We start from the raw sequence: 22,389 nt of genomic DNA on the forward strand, positions 1-22,389 counted from the left end.
ATCATGGAGGGATGTATGACCTTACTCTGCCTGTTGCATCTTCACACTTACAGTGTAATCTAGAATTGCTTCTACACACATGTCTATATGATGATTTAAATGTTTCACTACATGGCAATAGATTTTTGTTCTGGACTCTGCATTTCTGCTTATTCAGTGTTTCTTTTTCTTAATTTAACAGATGAAATAAATGCCTTAATAAACACAAACGGTAAAGGCATTAAACCTCACTCCTGTAGGAAGTGATTTAAAATTAAAATACATGCAGGAGTGCAGTTATAAATGCATTTTATTGCGTGCATTCTAAAAAGTAAATTACTTTATAAAGAATAGATTTATATGTGCACCTTCTGGTATACTCTGATATAGCAGCAATCAGATAAACAAAGGCAGTTTCTAAAGGAATTTACAAGATCATTACCAGGAGACAGGAACTGATAAAGCTGAAATGTGTCCTGTGTTGTGAAGAGCTGGTAGAAAGTGTCCTGCTATAACATAAGGCTTTAAACACAGAGGCAACGCTAACGTAATTATTAAGTACAAACAAAAACATTGGCACTGAAGGGAACTACCTCCCTGTGAAATAGTAATATCCAGTCACTTAAATTGAAGTTAGCCAGTGGCTGAAGTAGGCAGACACACTGCCCCATGCTGTATTCTGTAGTGGGCAGAAGCAAAATGTGAATGGAACCAGAACTAACCAATGGATGGGGAGCTTCAAGTCCCATTAAGTAAGTATAGTATACATGTCATTTGTGTAAAATAAAATATCTTGGTCAACACAAGACCAAAAATGGGAAAAGGTGCCCATGTCATTCTGTAAGTGTGCACATTTATGGAGAAACATCTGCATGCCTACAGAATGATGCAACAGTAGCCACATGGTTGCACCTTTTATTTTTCTTTCTAGATGTAATGCATCATTGGGAAAGCCTATACATCTAAAAGGTGAGTCTTACTGACTTTCCAATGTGTGTTCAAAATGGTTGTAAACCTCCTGTTCCTTGTGTAGCTCCGGTCAGAGCCTCGGCTCTCTGTCTCTGGAGTTACAATTTGTGGAAGATGCTCAGATTACCTGTCCAGGTCCTATCCCAGGTTGTCTGATGGTATTATATATGTGGCACTTACCTTCGTCTCTCTGACTCCTTCCAGTGAAAAACACATGACCTGTAAGAATAAGACAAGAATCGACACCTAGAAACCTTCAGGTGATCTCTATACTTGTCTTTATATTTGTTTTCTTACTATCACTTTTCACTTACATCTTATTATTAGTTTTTGCAGTAGCAATATTTGTTGTTGGGTCCTGAAAAAAGCAAGGACAACTACGTCCCCCATTGCTGAAACATGTCGACCTGGTACCACTTCTAGACAGCTATTTTTCAACCTGCCTTGGCAAAATTTTTAACATTGGTAGAGCGAGTATCACTTGAATAAAATTGTTCATTACTCCGTCATCCAATTTTAATTGCACTTTTTTATTCTTTTGTATTTGTTTCCTTTTGCGCTGCACACTGTTGGTCACCGTACGATTTACCACTTACCTCTACAAGGAAGTGTAAGACCATATTACCCTCTATTTCAGTTAAAGGGACCATTTTACCATCTTGGTCACCTTTTCTCCTGAGAATAGTACATCTGGGTATATGGCCATAAAGGAATCCCAAATGATGAAGGGCGGTTCCGAGTGGTGACTGATGGGTACCTTAGACCATCTACCAGGGTGTCTTTGGTTACCACCTTTCTCAGTTAGTTGGTAGGTTTCTGTGCTTCCTGGTTACTTGCACTGTTAACTCACCGCACCTATAGACCCTCTGGAACTCTTTTGTTGTTGCAAAATGGTTGTAAACCTCCTGTTCCTTGTGTAGCTCCGGTCAGAGCCTCGGCTCTCTGGAGTTACAATTTGTGGAAGATGCTCAGATTACCTGTCCAAGTCCTATCCCAGGTTGTCTGATGGTATTAAGGGCTCCCTTTTTAGCAGTTGCCTATGTTTCCCTCCATAATGGTGATGCTCTGTCTTGCATGGTCCAGTCACTGGAAAAGGCTCCATCTTGTCTTATTTGTTAGGCTATGTGATAATAGAAAGCATTCCCTGGATAAGAAAGGAGGCATCTTGTCGCTAAGATTTTAACATTGTAGTATGTTGTGGGGAGAGGGTCTCACTCGCTGAACAAGGAATCTACTCTGGTGTCTTGGTTACTCTTTAGTCCACACTCCTTGATAGAAGGGGACCTTACTCTGCCTATTGCATCTTCACACTTACAGTGTAATCTAGAATTGCTTCTACACACATGTCTATATGATGATTTAAATGTTTCACTACATGGCAATAGATTTTTGTGCTGGACTCTGCATTTCTGCTTATTCAGTGTTTCTTTTTCTTAATTTAACAGATGAAATAAATGCCTTAATAAACACAAACGGTAAAGGCATTAAACCTCACTCGTGTAGGAAGTGATTTAAAAACAGCATACCTTGAAATATCTTCCCTTGAAGGCTGCCTCGTCAAAGTCTTTTTCTACAGCAGAAAACCCAAACTGCCCAGTGAGGTCTGTACTTGGATGTTAGGCATTAGCTGATATGCACAGCAGACATAACACACTGACATACTAAAGCAAGACTGAGCTGCTCATTACGAAGGAAGAGCTAACCTGGTATCAGAAATAACACTCAGAAGAGGAACCGTATGAATATCTAGAATGTGGCAACACATTTATTAGACAGAGAGAGAAAGAGCAAGTGTGACATAAGAAACTTCATGCTGGAGAAAAACCATATTGATGGACTGACTGTGGAAAAGTGTCCCTTGCAATGAAAGCCCTAATGCAGCATCCGAGTGTCCACGTAGAGGAGAAAACCTATAAATGTACAGAATGTAATAAGGCATTTATTACCAAAGAAGACCTAATGAAACATCACAAAGTGCACACTGGGGAGAAAAAATATAAATGCACTGAATGTGACAAAGCATTTATAACAAATGGAGAGCTAAAGCAACATTGGAGAATCTACACTGGAGAGAAACCATATCAATGTACAGAATGTAAAACAGTTTTCCAAAGGAAGGAAACTCTAAAGCAGCATCAAATGATCCACACTGGTGAGAAACCGTATGAATGTACAGAATGTGACAAAGCATTTATAACAAATAGAGAGCTAAAGCAACATCAGAAAATCCACACTGGGGAGAAACCATATAAATGTACAGTGTGTGACAAAGCATTTATGAAAAATGGAGACCTAAAACGTCATCAGAAATTCCACACTGGGGAGAAACTGTATCAATGTACAGAGTGCGTCAAAGCATTTGTAGGAAATAGAGATCTAAAACGTCATCAGAAAATCCACACCGGGGAGAGACCATATCAATGTACAGAGCGCGACAAAGCATTTATAACAAATGGATTGCTGAAGAGACATCAGAAAATCCACACTGGGGAGAAACCATATAAATGTACAGAATGTGACAAAGCATTTATATCAAACGGAGTGCTAAAACAACATCAGAAAATCCACACAGGGGAGAAACCATATAAATGTACAACATGTGACAAAGCATTTATAACAAATGGAACGCTAAAACAACATCAGAAAATCCACACTGGGGGGAGACCATATCAATGTACAGAATGTAATAAAGTGTTCACATGGAAGCCAAATCTATGGCGGCATCAAATGATCCACACTGGTGAGAAACCATATGAATGTACAGAACGTGACAAGGCATTTAGAACAAATGGAGATTTAAGGAAACATCAGGAAATCCATACTGGGGAGAAACCACATCAATGTACAGAGTGTGACAACGCATATATAACAAAGGGGGCCCTGAAGCAACATCAGAAAATCCACACTGGGGAGAAACCATATCAATGTACAGAATGTGACAAAGCATTTATAAGAAATGAAGTGCTAAAACAACATCAGAAAATCCACACAGGGGAGAAACCATATCCATGTACAACATGTGACAAAGCATTTATAACAAATGGACATCTAAAACAACATCAAAAAATTCACACTCGGGAGAGACCATATGAATGTACAGAATGTAGTGAAGTGTTCAAATGGAAGACTAATCTATGGCGGCATCAAATGATCCACACTGGGGAGAAACCATATGAATGTACAGAATATGACAAGGCATTTATAAAAAATGGAGATTTAAGGAAACATCAGAAAATCCACACTCGAGAGAGACCATATCAATGTACAGGACGTGATTCAGTATTTAGAATAAATAAAGAGCTGAAGCGACATCAAATAGTCCACCCTGGAAAGAGAACATTCAACTGCACGCAATGTGACAAGACATTTATTAAAAAGTCAAATCTAATGCAACATCAGAAAGTCCACACCGGGGCGAAACCCTATGAATGTACTGAATGTGACAAAGCAACCATATCAATGTATGGAATGTGATATGGTTGTGCAGAAAGAAGACCAACACTTATTTTTATTCTTTATTGTTTGATTACTTAAAATCTTACAATATTACCGATACAAAACATATACTATAATCTTAAAAAACATTAAAAACAATTACATAAAAAAACATTACAACTTACTAAGCCTCAAATTTGGACTTCGTCTCCCAATTTTGCCTTAACTCTCAGTAAAAAATTTACGAAGGCAGAGTTCATACTTATATCGTTGGAGTGCAGACACCTTATCAGTGCGTGCCTTCATGTCCTTATTCCTCGTATATTAAAAGATGGTTTCAGTAAAGTTTTTCTTTCAATCTGAAGCCCAGGTCAGATACATAGCAGGTGGACAATATTCTCCTCTCCATTTTTACACAATCTACAAACTGTACACGTCTCCATTTTTTTCCACGGGGGAAGATGACTAAGGCCCGGGAGTATGCCAAATCTTGCTTTAACAAGAACTTGCTTATTTTTTTCTGACCAAGGTATTTCCAGATACTCTTGTACCTTCTTTTTTGTATATCCATTTATTATTGGCCATGCATGTTTTCTTATTGCCAGCATTTCTTTGTCATTTACAAGCGACAGTTGGTTTGTTGTTTGGTTAATTATCTTTTTGAATGATGCTTTGCTTATTGTGTTGTTCCAAATTGGCATTACCGCAAACTCTTCTAGCGCTTTTTTAAGATAATTCCAGGCTGGTGACTTTGCATTGTTATTTATTTCTTGCCATAGTAACTGTGACAACTGATTCTCCTAGTCGTTTTTTTCCGATTCCATGTTTTGATAAATTGGCCCATTCTTGCATAGTACTGGTTATTTAGCCCAAATTCTAGTCTAATTTGTGCAGGCGAGGCATTGTTTGGAAGATAAAAAAGAGATTTAAATGTTTTGGATAGAGCATTATTTATTATTACCGAATCTTTCCCAATTAATGCCTCACTACCGTATGTAAGGGTCGGAAGAAGTTTTGCCGCTATAATCTTTAAAAGGGGACGATATGTGAGATTACCAAGTGATTTCTGCAGGATGCTGAATGCTGCTGTCAAAGCATTTGCCTTCCTTTGTATGTCCATTTTTTGTGGATGATAATTTCCCTTTTCGTCGAATAATACACCCAAATACCTATATACTTCAACTTACTCAAGTTGGGTGTTATCCATATACCATTTGCTTTTGTGTCTTAAATTTAAATTGTTAGGGACCACCATGATTTTAGTTTCATTTATCACCATTCTGTTTTCCTTTGCGTATATGGATATTCAATTAATTAGACGCTGTAATCCAACTTTAGTTTGGCTTAGAAGGATGGCATCATCTGCATATAATAGATTAGAAATTTATTTGCAGGCTAGTTTCGGCAGGTGTGGGTTTGTTTCATCCTGGAGCACTGTCAGATCTGCTAGAAACAAGTTAAAAAGTAGGGGGCCAATACACATCCCTGCTTAAGACCTACATTTGGGATTTCTTGTGTTAATGTTTGGCCATCCCCCATCCTTGCTCTGACCCAAGTTTTACTGTAGAGAAGTTGAATCAGTTTTATTAATTGTGGTGGAATATTTTTTTGCTGCAGCTTCTTCTATAGGAGGTTTCTTTGGACGCAATCAAAGGCAGATTTAAAATCTACAACACATAAATACAACGGCTGTTTGGCTCTGATTGATTTGTCGATTAATAGAGATAATGCTAGAATGTTTGTTGTAGTTCCGAGGCCTCTAATAAAGCCAGTCTGGTTCGGAGGCAATACCTTATTTTCTATTGCCCATTCATTTAGATTTGATAAGTAAAATCCCTGCAAACAATTTAGCATCTGTATCTTGTAGGGTGATAAGCCTATAATTTTCAGGGAGCGCCCAGTCTCCTTTTTTAAAGATTGGCGAGATTAAGGATCCTCGCCATGATTCAGGAATAACGCCTGTCTGTACTATTTCTTTAAATACTTTTACAAGATATCCTGACCATAGATCCGGATTTTCTTTATAGAGAGCAAACGGAATTCCATTTGGTCCTGGTGCCCCGTCTTTTTGTTTCTTGACTAATTTCATTAGTTGAGTTTTTGATATATCAATTTGATCTTCAATCTCATACTCTGGTCTATTTATAGGCTGTGTTTCGTCCTTTGTTTTTATTTTTTATTTTAGATTTAGATGTTTATCAAGGAAACTAACCCATTCTTGCTCCGTTAATGTCGATGATACCACCAATTTATTTGGTCGCACTAGGCTATTTATAATTTTCCAGAATTCTCTTGAGTTTGCTTGATAGCTTGCAAAAAATAGTTTTGACCAGAACACTTGTTTAGCTTGATTTTTTCCATTCCATATTAGTTTCTTCAAGTTTTGATTTATAGTTTTTAATTTACTCAGTATTTCGTCATTATCCGTAAATTTTGTAATTTGTCTTCTTAACTTATTACGAGTTCTTTTCAATTTAGTTCTTGTAAATGGAAGATTTATATATAGCTTCATTTCGACTCCTTGCTTAGTTTGGTTCCTCTTATGTATTTGTGTGCGAGCTTGAGGCTTGACCAGCTTCCGTGTGAAATGTACCCACTGTTCAATCGGCGACTCTGACGTTCTATCATTAAAGCAAATCTCTATAAGTTTCTGCACTAGATCATTCATCTCGTCCTTGTTCAGGACACTCCAAATAAGTTTCTTATGATTTATTGTTCCAATCTGACCTCACACAGTTTGGTATAGCTGGTATGTATTACTCCTGATGTTTGTAATAATTATCTGTTGGCAATGGTCGCTGTCTGAAACCTTCTCCAGTTGGTATGAGGAGATATTACGAAAGATGTTAAGTAATCCCATTGTGTAGTCAATCCTTGTCTTTGCATTGTGCGAGTGATACGTATATGCTGGAGGAGTATCTGATTTAAATCTCCCATTAAGGATTCGTAAACCCATCGCTTCTATATCCTTGACAAATTGTGTTCCGATTTTGTCTCGTGAGGAGTTTGTTTCCATTCCTAAATCCTGATGGGGAATTGCCCATTGATGATCTTGTGATTGGGTAATATCGTCTCTGATAAAAGGTGCTAATAAATTCAGGTTAAAGTCCCCCATCATCATGTAGTCTGCTACTGGGTCATCCAACATTTGTTCTAGCAACAAGTTATTAAGTGTTACACACGATGATTTTCTACTACTTCTTATTGGATGTATATATACATTAATCAAAGTTAAGGTCTTTGTTTTCTGATTACTTGTTTTGTATTTCAGCTTGACTATTAGAATGTCAGGGCTAATTGAGTCCAATTGCTTGTGTTCAGCCAGAAGGTCACTAGAGATAAATATTGCTAGCTCCCCACTTGGTCGGCCATATTTATGAATTTTATTTGCGTATTCAAAGTAACTTTTGTAGCCCTGTAGTATTAATGGATTGGTTTCCCATGTTTCCTGTAATAGGATGATCTGGCATGGGTGTGGAATAGAATTTATGTGAGTATTATAGATCTTACTTCCTACTCCATTTATGTTCCATGAACAAATCATAATTTTTCCAAGATCTTTTCCGTTCTTTGTCGGGACAGTGATTATGTTCCGTCATAGATCCTTATTGCTATGTAATGCCAGAGCAATCCATTTTTCATTTATTCCTGAATTTTTTTCCATTTTCCTTTACGGTGATGTTGCTTCTACATTATAGGTAGATCCACCCCGGGCATTTTTTAGTACGGTACAATTTAGCATGTTACACTTTACCTTCTGTGCCTGATCTACCTTACTAATGAGTGGTGTTGGGTAGACCTTTGGTGCTGGCTTACTAATAACTATGCCCCAGGCATTAAATATTTTCATTTCATTTATAACTTATTCTGCTATTAATCTTGAGTTTAGTGTAATTAATGTTGGTGCCTGGAGACCATCCTTATTAATCATAAATTAGATGGAGTCGATATCTCCACTCGTGATTTTAGCTAGAGACGGGATTGATTTAAATAGTCGATGAATGTTCCCTCTATTTAATATGTCTTGTTTGCCTCTCGAGTCAAATTCTGGTTTAAAAATAAGTTGGACCTTCTCATTAGATAGATGGTCATCGTATCTATCTGTTTCCATATTTTGTTTTGCCTTAAAGGTAATCTGCTTTACCCCATCACGATTTTCGATAACAAGTTGATCCCAGTCCGGCAATTTTGTTTTTAGGTCTGCTTTTGTTTAATGTATTTCTTCCGTCCTCTACATTTGTATTATATCTCTTGTGTGTTTCTAGTTTTCCATCAACATGTTGAATTTGTTGTTGACTTGTTTTTATAGTTTTGCTTTTAATGGTGAGCTATCATTCCATACCTGAGATCTATAGATGGTCAGGCAGGTATCACGTTCTTCCGCCTCTATTTCTAGTAAGTTGTCTTTAGGTTCTAGTGGGCTTGCTGTAATCCTTTGTTTTGCTGACTCTTCTAGCTGTTTACTTTTTATGAGCACCGGCACCTGCTCTATATTGAGCCCATTATCAGATGATTTTATTTTTCTCAGGTTATTACCTTCCTCTATTTTTTTATTTTCCTTCCCCAACTGGCTCACTTTGGCTGTCATATTAGCTGTATTCTTTTGTGCACTCATTTGTTCAGTAGATAATTCTTTTTCAAATATGGAAAAATATTTATTGTTCATACTCTTTGTTATTGGTGAGCTCTTTTTTTCTTCCCTTGGTAGTTCATTCCGTGATTCATATCCTTGAGTGTCCATAGATGTTAACAACACTTCATCCGGTTGTATTACTGCGCAATTAAGATGTTTAGCCTTTTTTCTTGCTTTACGTAATTTTTTCCTATGACGTTTTGACATGGTAAAACCGTGGGTATCTGGTCTTTGATTTCTATACTGGTTATTTCACCACATGCCTGATCCATTGTTTCGAAGTCTATTGATGTTATTCTTTCGTCTTGTGTTTTGAGATTATCTGCAACTTTCTTGCTGTTGTTTGTTCTGGTCCATCAATACTTTCAACGCAGGTGGTATATTCCTTCTCGGTCTTCATATTGCAATTAGTTTTTTCTTTCATTTTTCCATTATCTTTTTCTCCTTCCCTTGAAGGGTCTTTTTAGTATCTTCAATTATTGTGTACAATACCTCTGGTATTGTTGATAGCTTGTCTATAATAGGTGTACAAATGCAGTCTGTGTCCATTTTTTCACTGTCACTTTGAGCTCTAACTATCAGGCCATTAAGTTGGGCAAGTTTTTTATCGATCCCCGCGACTGCATTTGCCATCACTATAAGTAGATCTATTTGAATATCCATTTTATTAGATTGGTATGCTAGTGCTTCTAACGTCAGAGTAGAGGTTTGGTAGAAAATATCCCAAATCGTCCCACTTGTCTTGTTCTTTTATTCCTGTTCGATTAACTTGTGTTGGCTCTCCATTTTGATCTTCAATGGTTAATGAAGTTGAATATTCATTCATGGCCATGTTATTTATTTTTGAGTTGGTACCTCCCTTTATTTTATTTCCTGAGACATCCCCCCAGTTTAGTTTGTACTGCTTTGTTCCATTAAGATCATCATTTTCATGAATGATACTCCCTAAATTGCAGTTTTGATTAATCAATTGACTAGGCATTCTTTCCTCCGTGCTTGTCTGATGTCTTTTCATGATTTCTACGTTTACTTCTATAGGTACCATTGGCCTAGGTGGCAGTTTTCCTTCATTAATACCGCTCTGATTAACATCAGTATAACTTGTGTAGTGATTTATATCATCATGTAATACACCTGTTACATCCATTTCCTTTGGATTATCCTGTTGATTTGCATTGAAAGGTGAAGGTGAAGTTGCGCTTAGTACATCCTGATCTGTAAGTTGGAATTCGTTATCCTTTACTTCATCAATCTTAATTTGTGAGTTGCACTCCTCTTCCTGTTGAATGGATTGTATGACTTGGTTACTTGGTTTTTCACTACTAATAGGTTTGATTGGTGTTTGTAATTTAATTTTTTCTGCATCTATTTGCATTGTCATTAAAACTCCGGTTGGATCTTTCATGAAGTGAAATTTATCTGGCACTTTTCCCGATTTCTCAAACATTATTGCAATCGGTGATATTAGTGACTGATTTACTCCTACGGCGTTAGCTTTTACCTTTTTTACCGCTTTCGGCATTTGTATTTTCTTTGCACGTCTTGTAATTGGTCCGGACGTCCTCTCTTTACCTGATCGCATAGTTCCCCCTCTATTCCGAGATATTGGGTACTGCTGATCCCTTTTCCTATTTTTGTACCTGGATCGTTAACTGTGATTTTTGGCTTTTGGCTTCCCCGCTCTCAATCCCTCCAGGATCTCCTAGTAGAGGATATTTAGAGTTTTTGGGGTGATTCCACTTGTTGCTCTGCACAGACCATTCAGTTGGCTATTAGCCTCTCCAACCAGTTCTCCGGCTATACACACCCCCTCTATTCTCTGTTCTCCTCTACTCCTTAACTCAGACCCACTGCTCGGGGCTCAGGGGCTCAAAAGAAATAACACTCTCCCCCCACTCTCCCCCCGTGATGCTCACTGTCACAGTTCACCTGGCCACTGTCCCGGCAGCTCCAAAGCCACACTTCAGTCTCCAGTCGCCTGTCCAGTCCCCCCCCGGAGGCTCCACGGAAGCTCCACGGTGATTCAGCGGCTCCTTGGCTATGGCCGCAGTCTCTGCTCACCGTTTCCTTTTCCTTTTCACTGTTGCTGTTGCAGGCCCTCCGTAAGCTGCACGCCACGCCGCCTGCCCGTCAACGCTCACCACCGGGCTCTGCGTCTTCGGGCTCCGTGAATGGGGGGCGACTCTCACCCAGCCCAGCCTGGCAACCGGCAACGGAAAACGGAGAACCAGAGACCGGAAAGCCACAAGCCACACGTGTGGTCTCGGTCTCAAACTCTGTCTTGGTACTCTGCAAAACGTGGACTGGGTCAATACAGTCCCTCATTGCTGTTTGAGACAGCCACACGGGAGGGCTCCAGTGCTCCCGCCGTGTCCAAGCAAAATCACGGCTCCAGCCACGCTGAGGCAAGATTTGCGGCTCCGGCCGTGTTGGAGGGCGGCTCGCGGCCGCGTTCAAGCAAAGTTTGCGGCTTCAGCCGTGCTGAGACAAGGCCCACGGCTCTGGCCCCGCTGGAGGGCGGCCCCCCGGCCCCTGCCGCACCCAAGCAGAGTCGCGCGCAGAAACAAGGCTTGCAGCTCCGGCCGCTCCGACCGCGTTCCTGCTGTGTCAGCTGTGTCAACCGAATTCAGCCGCACCAAGGACCAAGCACTGCGGCTCCGAGCCCAGCGACGAGCGACAAGGCGCCAAAACACCTCCAGGCAAGCAGCATCAACACAAAGAACCATCAACAAATCCACGCTGGGAGCAACACCATAGCAGGGCTCTAAAATCCACTCGCCCACTCGCTATGAAGAGTCAGATTTTATCAGGTCGGGCTATTTTTACTACATACTAGTCTTGTTCTGGTGAATGAACTTAAGCTGGAAAGAAACAGATGTTCTGTTTATTCAGAAAGTGAATGAGCTGTAAAGATGCCTTTAAATCCCTTATCTTAACACATGTGCTGTCTGTTCAAGGACAGAGGTCAAATGTCAATTTGTCTGTCTAATAAATGCTGCCTATCCAGGAAAGTTGTCTTTACTTGTCTTTTTCTTACTAGTTAGTTTTTTGTCAAGTGAACTGTCTAACAATCATTGTGAAAGAAAAGGCTGTAGGATGTCAGTTTTTTTTTCTATCACAAAATTTAAATAGCTAGCAAATGAATAAGACAAATATTCAAAAATATATCAGGAACTTCAAAAGAACATTTTTTTTAAATTCAGAAGTGTGATGCAAACAAAGAGTTAAATTGGAGCAAAATAATCAGAACACTTTACTTGGTGATGTACAATTGATAAATATTTGCAGAAACTTAATTTCGAGGGAAATTTTATACCAATTCCATGGAGAATCTGCTGATTACAAATGATAGTTTGCTAGCACTTCATGCTTTAGTTATTTATTTATTAAAAGTAATAGTTTTTAAATATGATGTGAGAAACATTCCTGGCCCCGCTCGGGTGATAATGCTGTTAATGAACAGAGAGGCAAGTCAGGGGTCTGTTGTATCCTGTTTGTGGCTAGATTTTCATTATATATTGAAGAAAAAGTGTAGCCTAATAAATCAATAAAAATAGTTGTTTGTGTAGTATGCACGCTGAACTCGCGTTTTCGAAGGTGCTCTCACATTTAGCAATGAATAAAATGGAGGCTCAGTGAATTAAAATATTTGCCCAGGATCACATTTGAAACCACTTTGTGTATCAAGAGCATTGCAATTAGGTTGAGTAGATTATTTAAGTCAACAAACCTTCAGGTCTAGTAACATTTTTATGATTTTTTTAGGCCTGCACAGGAATGTACTGAATGTGACAGAGCCATCATTACAAAGGGACTGTTAATGCAACATCTGAAAATCCAGACTAGGAATAACTGAAGCAATAAATGTGACGAGGTGCTGATCAGATAGTCTGTATTGGCAGAAACAACTTTTTCATGCAAAGGGTTTTTTCAGAGGAGGAACCTAATGTGCATTCCAGGGGAAAAACATTTGTCTTCAGTGTAACAAGACATTCATTACAAAGGAATAGTTAATGCTTGATCAGAAATTATATTCTGGGGAGAAGCCATTTGAATATTATAAATGTGTAAAAGCATTTCCTACCAAACGCTCTAAGTTGAGTTATCGAAAAGGCCACCCTGGTTTAAGATATACTGATATTGAAGTCTTGATTTAGAAAAAGTCGTCGGTTGCTACGTCAGATAATCCACACATGCTTGTACACAGATATCGGGTCATGGAATACATGAACAAAATGTGGAACAAAGGAACAGAAATAGTTAGTCATTGTAGGTGCTAAAGGATTAGTCCAGAAAAGGTCCCAACAAACCCATTCCCACAGAGGTGACAATGCACAAACTCCAGAGAGCATCAAACTCTGACAGAATACAAATATTACAGAAAGCAACAGCTAGATTTCTTTCCCTGTTCCCAGCCTACTGTGGAATAATGACTATTTTGACTGGCTCGTAATAAAACCTGGCTCTGCTTATTTATTCAGTTATGTGGGATTTGTTCTGTAAGACCTTCTAGAGTTCGTGTCCACAGTTTTTGAGACATTTGTTGGCATTGGTGATTATAAAATTCCGAGTTTTTTACATAGGATCTTATGTTCCTGCTGTTTATCGTTGATATTTTGTTTCTATCTATAACACTACTAGTTGGGGGAGGACAAGTGGAGTTTTGCGGTCAGTTGGAAGTAAGATGCCACTGGTCTTAGTGGTTTGCAACCCCCGAAGTATATGTGCATCAGGTTTATGGTTTCATGCTGTCAGGAGCTGCTACCACATGTACAGACATTGCAGGACAGTCTGCTGGACAACCTGTGAATAAGAGGTCTCTACTTAGGGCATTGATTACAATCTTATATCTCACATGGAGGAAACAATTGTATTATTTCTACTTCTGTACAGTTTATCTTCTTAACATGCTGATCTGGAATAAAATGAACATCTGCTGAAATTGCCAACTGCAATCCTAGATGTTTGAACACAGTAAACGTTCTTATACCGTACAGTGTATATAGTTATTTACTTTTCTAAAGTGCTCTATTGTCCATTCAGGCTATGCCCGTGCAATAGAAAGAAAACAAATAAATCTGTTTGACTAAATAGGGCAAGACAAAGCAAAGGTCTTATCTCTCCGCGAACCATCTTCCAAAAGGATAAACTCTGTGGCCACCATTGGGGGGGAAAATGGGAGGGGGTTAATGAGGAGACTCAAATGGAGAATCTATGTTAAGAGGTCATGGAGAGGGACTCAAAATGTCAGCAATGTGTAGTGTGGAAAAGTGTGGCTCAATGGTTAGAGCGGCAGACCCTGATGCAGAGGTCTAGCCCGGGACCAGGGTTCAATTCCCTGCCTCGGCGGGTCTTGGGCTCAAAAATTCCACGGACCTGATAATTCTTGCCTCGGTGCCTATTCCAATCATGGAGTCCCACTCTGCAACTCTGGGCAATAGCTTGCTTAATCTCCACAACGGCCCCCACAACGCTAAGGATGCCTGGCCTCCACCTTGGGGGTGCCCAGGAGTAGACACCTCACAGGGAAAGCCAGGATGGGTTCCACAGCGGTATTCGTACAAGCGCCTTGAGACCCTTGCGGGTGAGTAGTGCGCTATGCAAGTATCAATTTTATTCACCCTACCCCTTAGTCTTATAAATGTGAGTTCCTGGTCGATGGACCCACGTAGTTTCTTCCAATGTAGTAAGAAACCAGATACTAGTACATGCTCTAGTATCCCCTCCCCCCCTTGGTATTTTCAATGATGTTGATGTGGCAGACATTATATTCAATCACGATCTTTTCGATAATTATTTGTTTATTTTTTATTTAGAAGGTCTTATAAAGCACAAACATGACCGAAAATCATAAGAACACTGTACATGGGAAAAAATTGTGCTGTTACATGCATACGGGTAATACAACTTTTAAACCATCAACCCAACACAACAGAGATATTGTATCAATTTTATGAACTGTATGCCCGTGTACTTAGATTGAGGTGGACTAGAGTGTCACTGCTGGTAATGATGACGGGATAGATATCCAGTGATGTGTCCTTTTAACAAAGCCGACTAATGGTCATGAAGCAGCTGGACAAAGCCCTTTTCCTGTTCCAGGGCGACTATAAAAAAACGTCATGACAAATGCAAAAGCGTTGTATCACACTCCCGTCCAACCTGGACTCCGACTGGGCTCCCACCTAATAACAATAATAACAATGATAAAAAAAATTATATTACTGAAGTGAATGGGCTCATTTAGTGGGAAAAATATGAAGAAAAATCCTCAGTCCTTGAATGGACAGAAGGGGGCAATTAATAGGTCGTTGTTGCACCATCCTGAAGACATCGATACTTGGATAGAGACTATTAAAAACTGGAGGCTTCTCTTCACTCGTGTATGAAAGGCGAACTGTTGTTAATTCCACAGTGAACAAGGCTTGCTCTCATGCTTTAAAGATTGTAAAAGAGGGAGGCACTCCGTGTGTGAGCTAGAAAAGGCCTCCCCTGGACACAATTCACCAGCTACTAATCCTCGAATAACCACCCACAGACTCAAGATAAGTTACATCTCTCATCGATATGCAAGAAGGACAGGCTTCGAACACTACTGGTATATCTAACACTACGGAGCATCACTTTAGTCTGGTCATCAATGTGATTGATGCCAGTTTAGCCACCTGCAGGCTAGACCGTAATGCTCTTCTAAGGTTAATAAGGCAATGTAGGTAGGGGTTTGCTGCAAGAGTTGTTTGGGCGACTATTACTAGAACACAGGTGGCACTGTGGTTTGATGACAGAAATACTTATGATCTGACAGATAAGCTTAGAGGAAAGAGAGAGTTGAAACTGCAGACACAACACATATGACTGGGGCAAGCCCTGGATGTAAGATTAGGCTGCTTTGCTTGCCTGGAATGTGAGAGGGGTGAATGACCACCACAAAGCCCGACAGGTAACCACACACCTGAATAGGCTTAAAGTGGATGATGGGTTAATTCAGGAGGCATATGCTGCTTCTGTGGGAGTTCTTATGCCAAACGCTGGAGCTCCTACCTCTGTTACTCTTCCTATTCCTCCTTTTCTAGGGGAGTGGCCATCTTGGTTAAACGAGGCTTACAGTTCAGGCCTCTAGACATGTTCTGTGATAGAGAGGGCCGGTGCATGGATGTGCAGGGGTTGTCAGGTTCGACACACATCACATTGAATAATACATATGGGCGAAACTTCGATGACCCAAGCTATATTAAATCTAAAAAGGCTGGATTTCTGGGGCAAGGTGGATTGTGAAGGTAAATTTCTAGATAAGCATACTTCTTCCCGCTGGTGCGACAATGTGGGGGCGGGAATACCTATGCTGTACACTGCCCGATGTCATTCGCCCAGCATGGGTGGCTTCAGACATGTTTGCGATAGAAACCCGGTATGGTGCGTATAGCTCCCACTCCATTGAAATTCTACAGGAATTTAGAGATTTTTAAGCAGAGCTTTACACTGCCTCTGCATATATTCCTGCCAAGGGTAAACCTATGTATCTAGATTGGGTTACCTGGGCATGGCTAGAACCATTCAAAGGGAGCCACTTGTAGTGTAGTTCCTATATTCCCAACAGGCTCTGCGCATTGGAATAGTATATCCTATAGATTTGACGTAGGACTGAGGTCTACTAGGTCTCTATCGAATATACTAGACTTAATTGTGAGTGCCAGCTAGCTCAGAGATCACTAGAAACTTTCTCCAATAGACAAGAAGGGATTAGTTTCTGATAACCGCATAAACATGACAACTTTGTTTCCCAAGGGTAGCCTGGAAACAGTGGAGCTGGATTTCTTGGCAGGAGAAAAGACAGCGTCTCTCTCAGTGCATCTGCTGGAGGGTCGGCTTCCTTCGGCACTTGCTTCAGCGAGCTATGTCGGGCAAGTAGATAGTCGAACTGCTCCAAACCACTGTGTGTTTGCCTGGGCAAGTTTGGGCATATTTATACCTTAAAGGTGCAGAGATTGGCTTAAGGTTGGACATTATAACGTCATCAAAGACTCAGTTCTTTGAAAACTCCTTGAGTTCTTGGATAAATCAATATTCAAGCAAGGGGAAGTCCCTGACTGCTGAAGGCGGGTTTTTCAAAGAAATCGTTGTGGATTCTCGGAACTAGTGGAAGTAGCCATGCCGTATTTGGACTGCATAGGCTAAGTCTAAATATGGTTATGATTTCTATGCCTATATAAGGATAGGGTGATTTATACCTATATATGGGCATGAATCGGGAATATTACACTAGGGTCCTAGATTCATATAGAACACACTGTGCACTCCTATTAAATGCCTGATTTAGATCTTGGGAACAATGGTCCTGATGTCAGATTGCCCGCCCACCTACTTGGCGGTCTGCCCGCTGTATTGAGATTTTGGCAGGTCTATATACTAAAGACCGTCCGAGTCCCACCGACTCCACCAGGAATTTTCGCCTGCATAGACGGAATCATAGTCAAAAGCGGCTGTCAGCGGAGGAAGTCCAGCAAGGATTGCTTCTGAGCTAATCAAGATGTGCCTGTCCATCGAGGCAACTGTGACAGGGATACCTCCTACCTTGAGTTGGTGAATTAGAAGGAAATGAGGTGTAAACGTACTGTTTTCCACTTCCGTTTCTGGCTTGAACACCGTTGTCCAGGTCCCTCTTTTGCTGCTCCTACTTCACCACCGTTTTCACTGGTATCTAAGGTAAGTTTCTTTTACAATTGTTGTAGCCTCATGCATTTTCATATTGCTGTTAAATGCTATTTATTTCCTATGTGTATTGCAGTAGTGCTCATTTTACAACTTAGCAAGGAAAAATGAACACACTTTTATTGACACTTTAATTATCCATCAATCATTTATCTAGCCCTTTATTGCCTAAGATTAATACCTTAAGTTTAGATCTACCAACGTGCCCCAGTACAAAGCTCTCATACTCACATCAAACATCGTACCCAAGGCCATGCCAACATGAAACGGCGTCCCAAAATGTGTCTCATCAAGTAAGTATTATACAGAATGCGCAAGAGACCAGCGTCCTATAAATGAAGTAAAGAGGAAAATAAGTACAGAAGCCGGCGGGCATAGCTTCCACTGCAAGTTCTCAACGTCCTGTCAACACAGGTACTGCTTGTGATGACAGTCCCCCCGTGCTTGCACCCATTTCTCCCCACTCTCGGGCTACCTCATATAGAGTCCCACACCCTGTGCATTCAAACCCCCTTACCCCTATTTCAAATACATGCGCGATGTAAATGCTAAAATAGCCGATGGTTTGGAGAGGAGAGGGCCATATGTCATAAAACGCATTAGATACTTGCTTATTTATAATGGACCAGGCAGCTGTGGTAGAGCTGTCCAAGCAACTATGTGGCGGCCATCTTATCATGAGCATACTCATAGAAGGAAAGAAAACAAATCGCCGTAATGATTGGAGCATGGCCATGTGTCATAATTTACAAAAAAGAAAAGCAAATCGTCCGTTATGTATGAAACAACGCCTTACATCAAATGGCATGTTTAAACGTGCCCATCTTTAAGCAACAGTCAATTGTAACGGCCTGTAATCTTAAAGAGTTCATAGCCAGTCCCAATGTCACTCCTCTAATCGTAGGCAAAGCTTGGCGAATGTGCCCATCCAGGCCCGGACTGGCCGTTGCAGGCACCGGGCAATCCCCCGGTCAGCTGCGAGGGTGGGGGCCGGTTTTGGGCCCCAGGGGGCCGGTTTTGTTACAGGGTCGTTTTTTGCAGCATAGCTGCAAAAACGGCACTGTAACAAAATCGGCCGAAAACCGGCCCTAGCAAAGAGCGCGGTCGCACCCCCCAACCCCCTGGGGGGAGGAGGGGGGCCGGCCGAGCACTTTGCCAGGGCCGGTTTCGGTTTCCAGTCCGGCCCTGTGCCCATCTCTAAGCAACAGTCAATGGAACGGCCTGTAATCTTAATGAGTTCATAGCCAGTCCCAATGTCACTCCTCCAATCGTAAGCAAAGCTTTGCGAACGGTATATATTAGCAGTTCGGACCAATATATATTTTGTACAGTCTAGAACCATACTGTTTAGTTGGTTAATCGAACAGGGTTTTCGTAGACAGGAAGAGTTGGCACTCAAGTAATATCTACGTTACTTCGTAAGTGAAAAAAGAATTTGGTATGGTGCTGCTAGGGACGGGAGACCCTAAAACCCTTCACTCTGTGATGGAAAACCAAACACAATAACATATAACAATAATCCTGCGTACTCATACAAGCTAATACATCATGTGGATGAGTTTCAAAGCAAATGGAACGGATCCAGCATTGAGGTCTTTGATCTGTTTAATCGGTCATCTCAGCAGAACGAAGGTATACCAAAAAGTGAAAAAACAAGCTAATCAAATGTACTATTAGGATTGACGCCAGTGCGAGTAAAAAGCGGGAATTAGTAAGATTGATAATGCGAAAAACACGTACATTCCCAGATTGTAGTGAATATGCCAGGATGCAAGCCTTGATTTGTAACTAAAGGATTGGACAGCACGTACTCGGGCATTACCAGGACTGAACAGGAAGCATTTGCTTCAATTTACGCATTCTGCTGAGACCTAGAATACCTCTCCGGTTGGAATTATCACCGGCTGGGGGATATTACTGATTTTGGATACAGCCATAGAGCCCTGAAGATTCGGGGAATAATTTCTCTGATGAAACATGTGTCGGCTGGCTGTGTGTATTGTGTTTGATGACCGATTAAACAGATCAAAGACCTCAGCGCTGGATCCGTTCCATTTGCTTTGAAACTCATCCACATGATGTATTATCTTGTATGAGTGCGTAGGATTATTGTTACATACTGTTTAATTACCAGGGGTTCAAAAGAGGCAATCGGAAGGAAAATAATAATCCAGGGATGGAAGAGTGGGACATGAGAAAAATGATATAAAAAGAAAGAGAGAAAGGACCAGACCCGCTCATTTGAAAGGAACTCAGCATTGTCAGGGTATCAAACACAGTACATACCGGCAACCATGATCACATCTAGTTCAGTACGTACAGGGATGGCAAACAATCACGACATAATTAGTGCTGTCTAGTTTTTAATGTTGACAATGGGCTTACTCTCAAACCTCAGATTTTGGGTCTAGTTGGACAATGTTTCGGCCTTTTGAAACCTCTGAGGTAATTTCTTCCTTTTCTGTCTCATGCCCACAGGAGGATCACGGTACAGTACTTGATTGGTTCACGGCTTGATTGTGCCAATGTATTATATCTGGGCCTTCGCTAGTATCTTCTCACCCGTCTACAATCGGTTCAAAACTCGGCTGCACAAGCAATCTTTGGCCTCAGTCGTAGGTCCAAGACTTCTGCTCTTTTAAAATCACTTCATTGGCTGCTGGTGCGCAAACGCATTTTCTTTAAGACTCTCACTATGGCATTTAAAGCTCTCCATGGCACTTGTGTATTTTATTTAAGGAAAAGAGTAGGTTTTAACCATCCTTCCAGATCCCTACGATCTGCCTCCTTAGCGTTGGCCACTGTCCCGGCTATGAAACGAGCTCGCATTGGGGGACGCTCATATAAACATTTGGCACCCCAACTGTGGAACAAATTGCCTCTGTCTCTTCGGAAGCTAGACAACCTGCTCTCTTTCAGGAACGAGCTCAAAACATGGCTGTTCGGACAGTAGCCTCTGCAATCTACGGTTTTGCCCTACAGGTCTGATAGTGCCGGGACACTCTGCCCGAGTAGCTGAGCGCTTTACAAGACTCCCCCTAACATAACATAACATAATGTATTTTCAGAACCATATTTTCAGAGACATATATTCCCATCCTCAGGGCCATCCCTATATGAAGTCACTATGCCAGCTGGCATAGTGACATCATATAGGTAATATAATGGCAATATTTGATTATGGGCATATTGACGGGACAAGAAGTACTCTGAATTCTTAACATGCAGAGGAATTATAGCATATACAGAATTTAAAAAAAAAACATATTTAATGGGAGGGGGAGTGGGAGGGTGGTACATTCCATCATTTCACAGGAAATAATGCATTTCATTATCGCTGTTATGCCCCAATTCAACATACCGAAGTCTGCAAATCCACCCTGCTTCAATCTTTCTTAGAGCTCTCTGTTCCCACCTCTTGGGTGGTCCGGGATGTGGTCAATCCCCATGAACCAGAGATCCTCATTGTCTCCATGGTTCTCCTACATGTGAAATGTGAGCGGATATCTAAGATCCCCATTGCGAAGTGCACATAAGTACTCCTGAATTCTTATTTTCAGTGCTCTTTTGGTGCTGCCCACGTAGATCTTATCACATGGGCAGCCCAAAATGTACGTCACATATTTAGTTTTTCAGATAATCAAATGTTTGATGTTGTATCTCCGATTAGTATTGAAGCAGAAGGTCTTCGTCTTGCTCCTACCCAGCCTACAAACACTACATTCACTACATGTGAAGAAACCCATCATAGCTGACGTGAGCCAGGTTTGAGGTTTAGGGGTGGTGACATAGCTAGGACATAACATATTTCGTAAGTTCTGTCCTCTTCTATACGTCACCTTTGATTTAGTAGCCAATATTCCTTGGAGACTTGGTATATCTGTCAGTAAGTGCCGTGTTTTTTGCAGGACATTATATACCTTGCTACTACAGTCATTGTATTGCGTGTTAAATTAAATTGGTGCTTTTTTGGCCCTACTGACCGAATTCAGTGTCAATGTATTTACCCTGGGGAATTTCATGACTCTCTTATGTGCTTTTTCAGTGTCACTTTTGAATACAATCTATTCAGGAAACGCTTCTCTGTCTCCACGATATTCTGCAAGAAGGACTCCTCAGTGCTGCAATTACGGCTCAGCCAAATCATTTCTCCATAGGGGATGTTAGAAATGGGATCCCTGGTTGGCCGAGGCTTGAGCCAAGGCCAGGCAGAAATCACCATTTCTAGTTAGGGTAGGGAAGTCACCCACCAAGACAACCCCTGCTCACCCCCTTGGTAGCTTGGCACGAGCAGTCAGGCCTATCTCGGAGGTCATGTGTAAAGCATTTGCACACGCACCCCCAGCAACAACCTCCCGGCCCCCCCCACAAAAGGACTCCACACAAGATATATATGAAAATAGCTTTTGTATTGAAGAACACACTTAGACAGGAATACACAACTTACAAGGTGCCAGGGGCACGGGCAGGGTTTACAAGGGACTATATACAGGGCAGGGCCATGGGCCCCTGCCAGGGATATGCACATGATTGAACTGGCATTTGGACACATAACCCCTGGGAGCTTCCTCGAAATAGCACTAGAACACATTACACCCAGGAGCTTCAGGGAACTAGCGGTAGAACTCACTCTACCCAGGATTACATGCATGGGACATCGGGTA

At 41.0% G+C, this 22,389-nt stretch overlaps 1 protein-coding gene across 1 annotated transcript; it reads left to right on the forward strand.

The window, feature by feature from the left end:
• The first annotated feature begins 2,550 nt into the window (after nt 1-2,550).
• Nucleotides 2,551-11,939, forward strand: LOC144763058 (uncharacterized). Its single transcript, XM_078648363.1, has 4 exons — nt 2,551-4,042; nt 4,327-4,350; nt 8,693-8,706; nt 11,777-11,939. Exons 1-4 carry the CDS (start codon nt 2,812-2,814, stop codon nt 11,864-11,866), a joined length of 1,359 nt encoding a protein of 452 aa, XP_078504489.1. The 5' UTR covers nt 2,551-2,811; the 3' UTR covers nt 11,867-11,939.
• Nucleotides 11,940-22,389: the final 10,450 nt, after the last annotated feature.

Source organism: Lissotriton helveticus, chromosome 6 (genome assembly GCF_964261635.1).
Source record: "Lissotriton helveticus chromosome 6, aLisHel1.1, whole genome shotgun sequence".
NCBI lineage: Eukaryota > Metazoa > Chordata > Amphibia > Caudata > Salamandridae > Lissotriton > Lissotriton helveticus.

What these genes read in the sequence shown, in the direction of transcription:
- LOC144763058 (XM_078648363.1), top strand. Translation starts at nt 2,812, where the DNA reads ATGAAAGCCCTAATGCAGCATCCGAGTGTCCACGTAGAGGAGAAAACC. An exon ending in TCGGGAGAGACCATATGAAT is followed by an intron (nt 4,043 to 4,326) that starts GTACAGAATGTA and finishes TTTATTAAAAAG; the next exon opens with TCAAATCTAATGCAACATCA.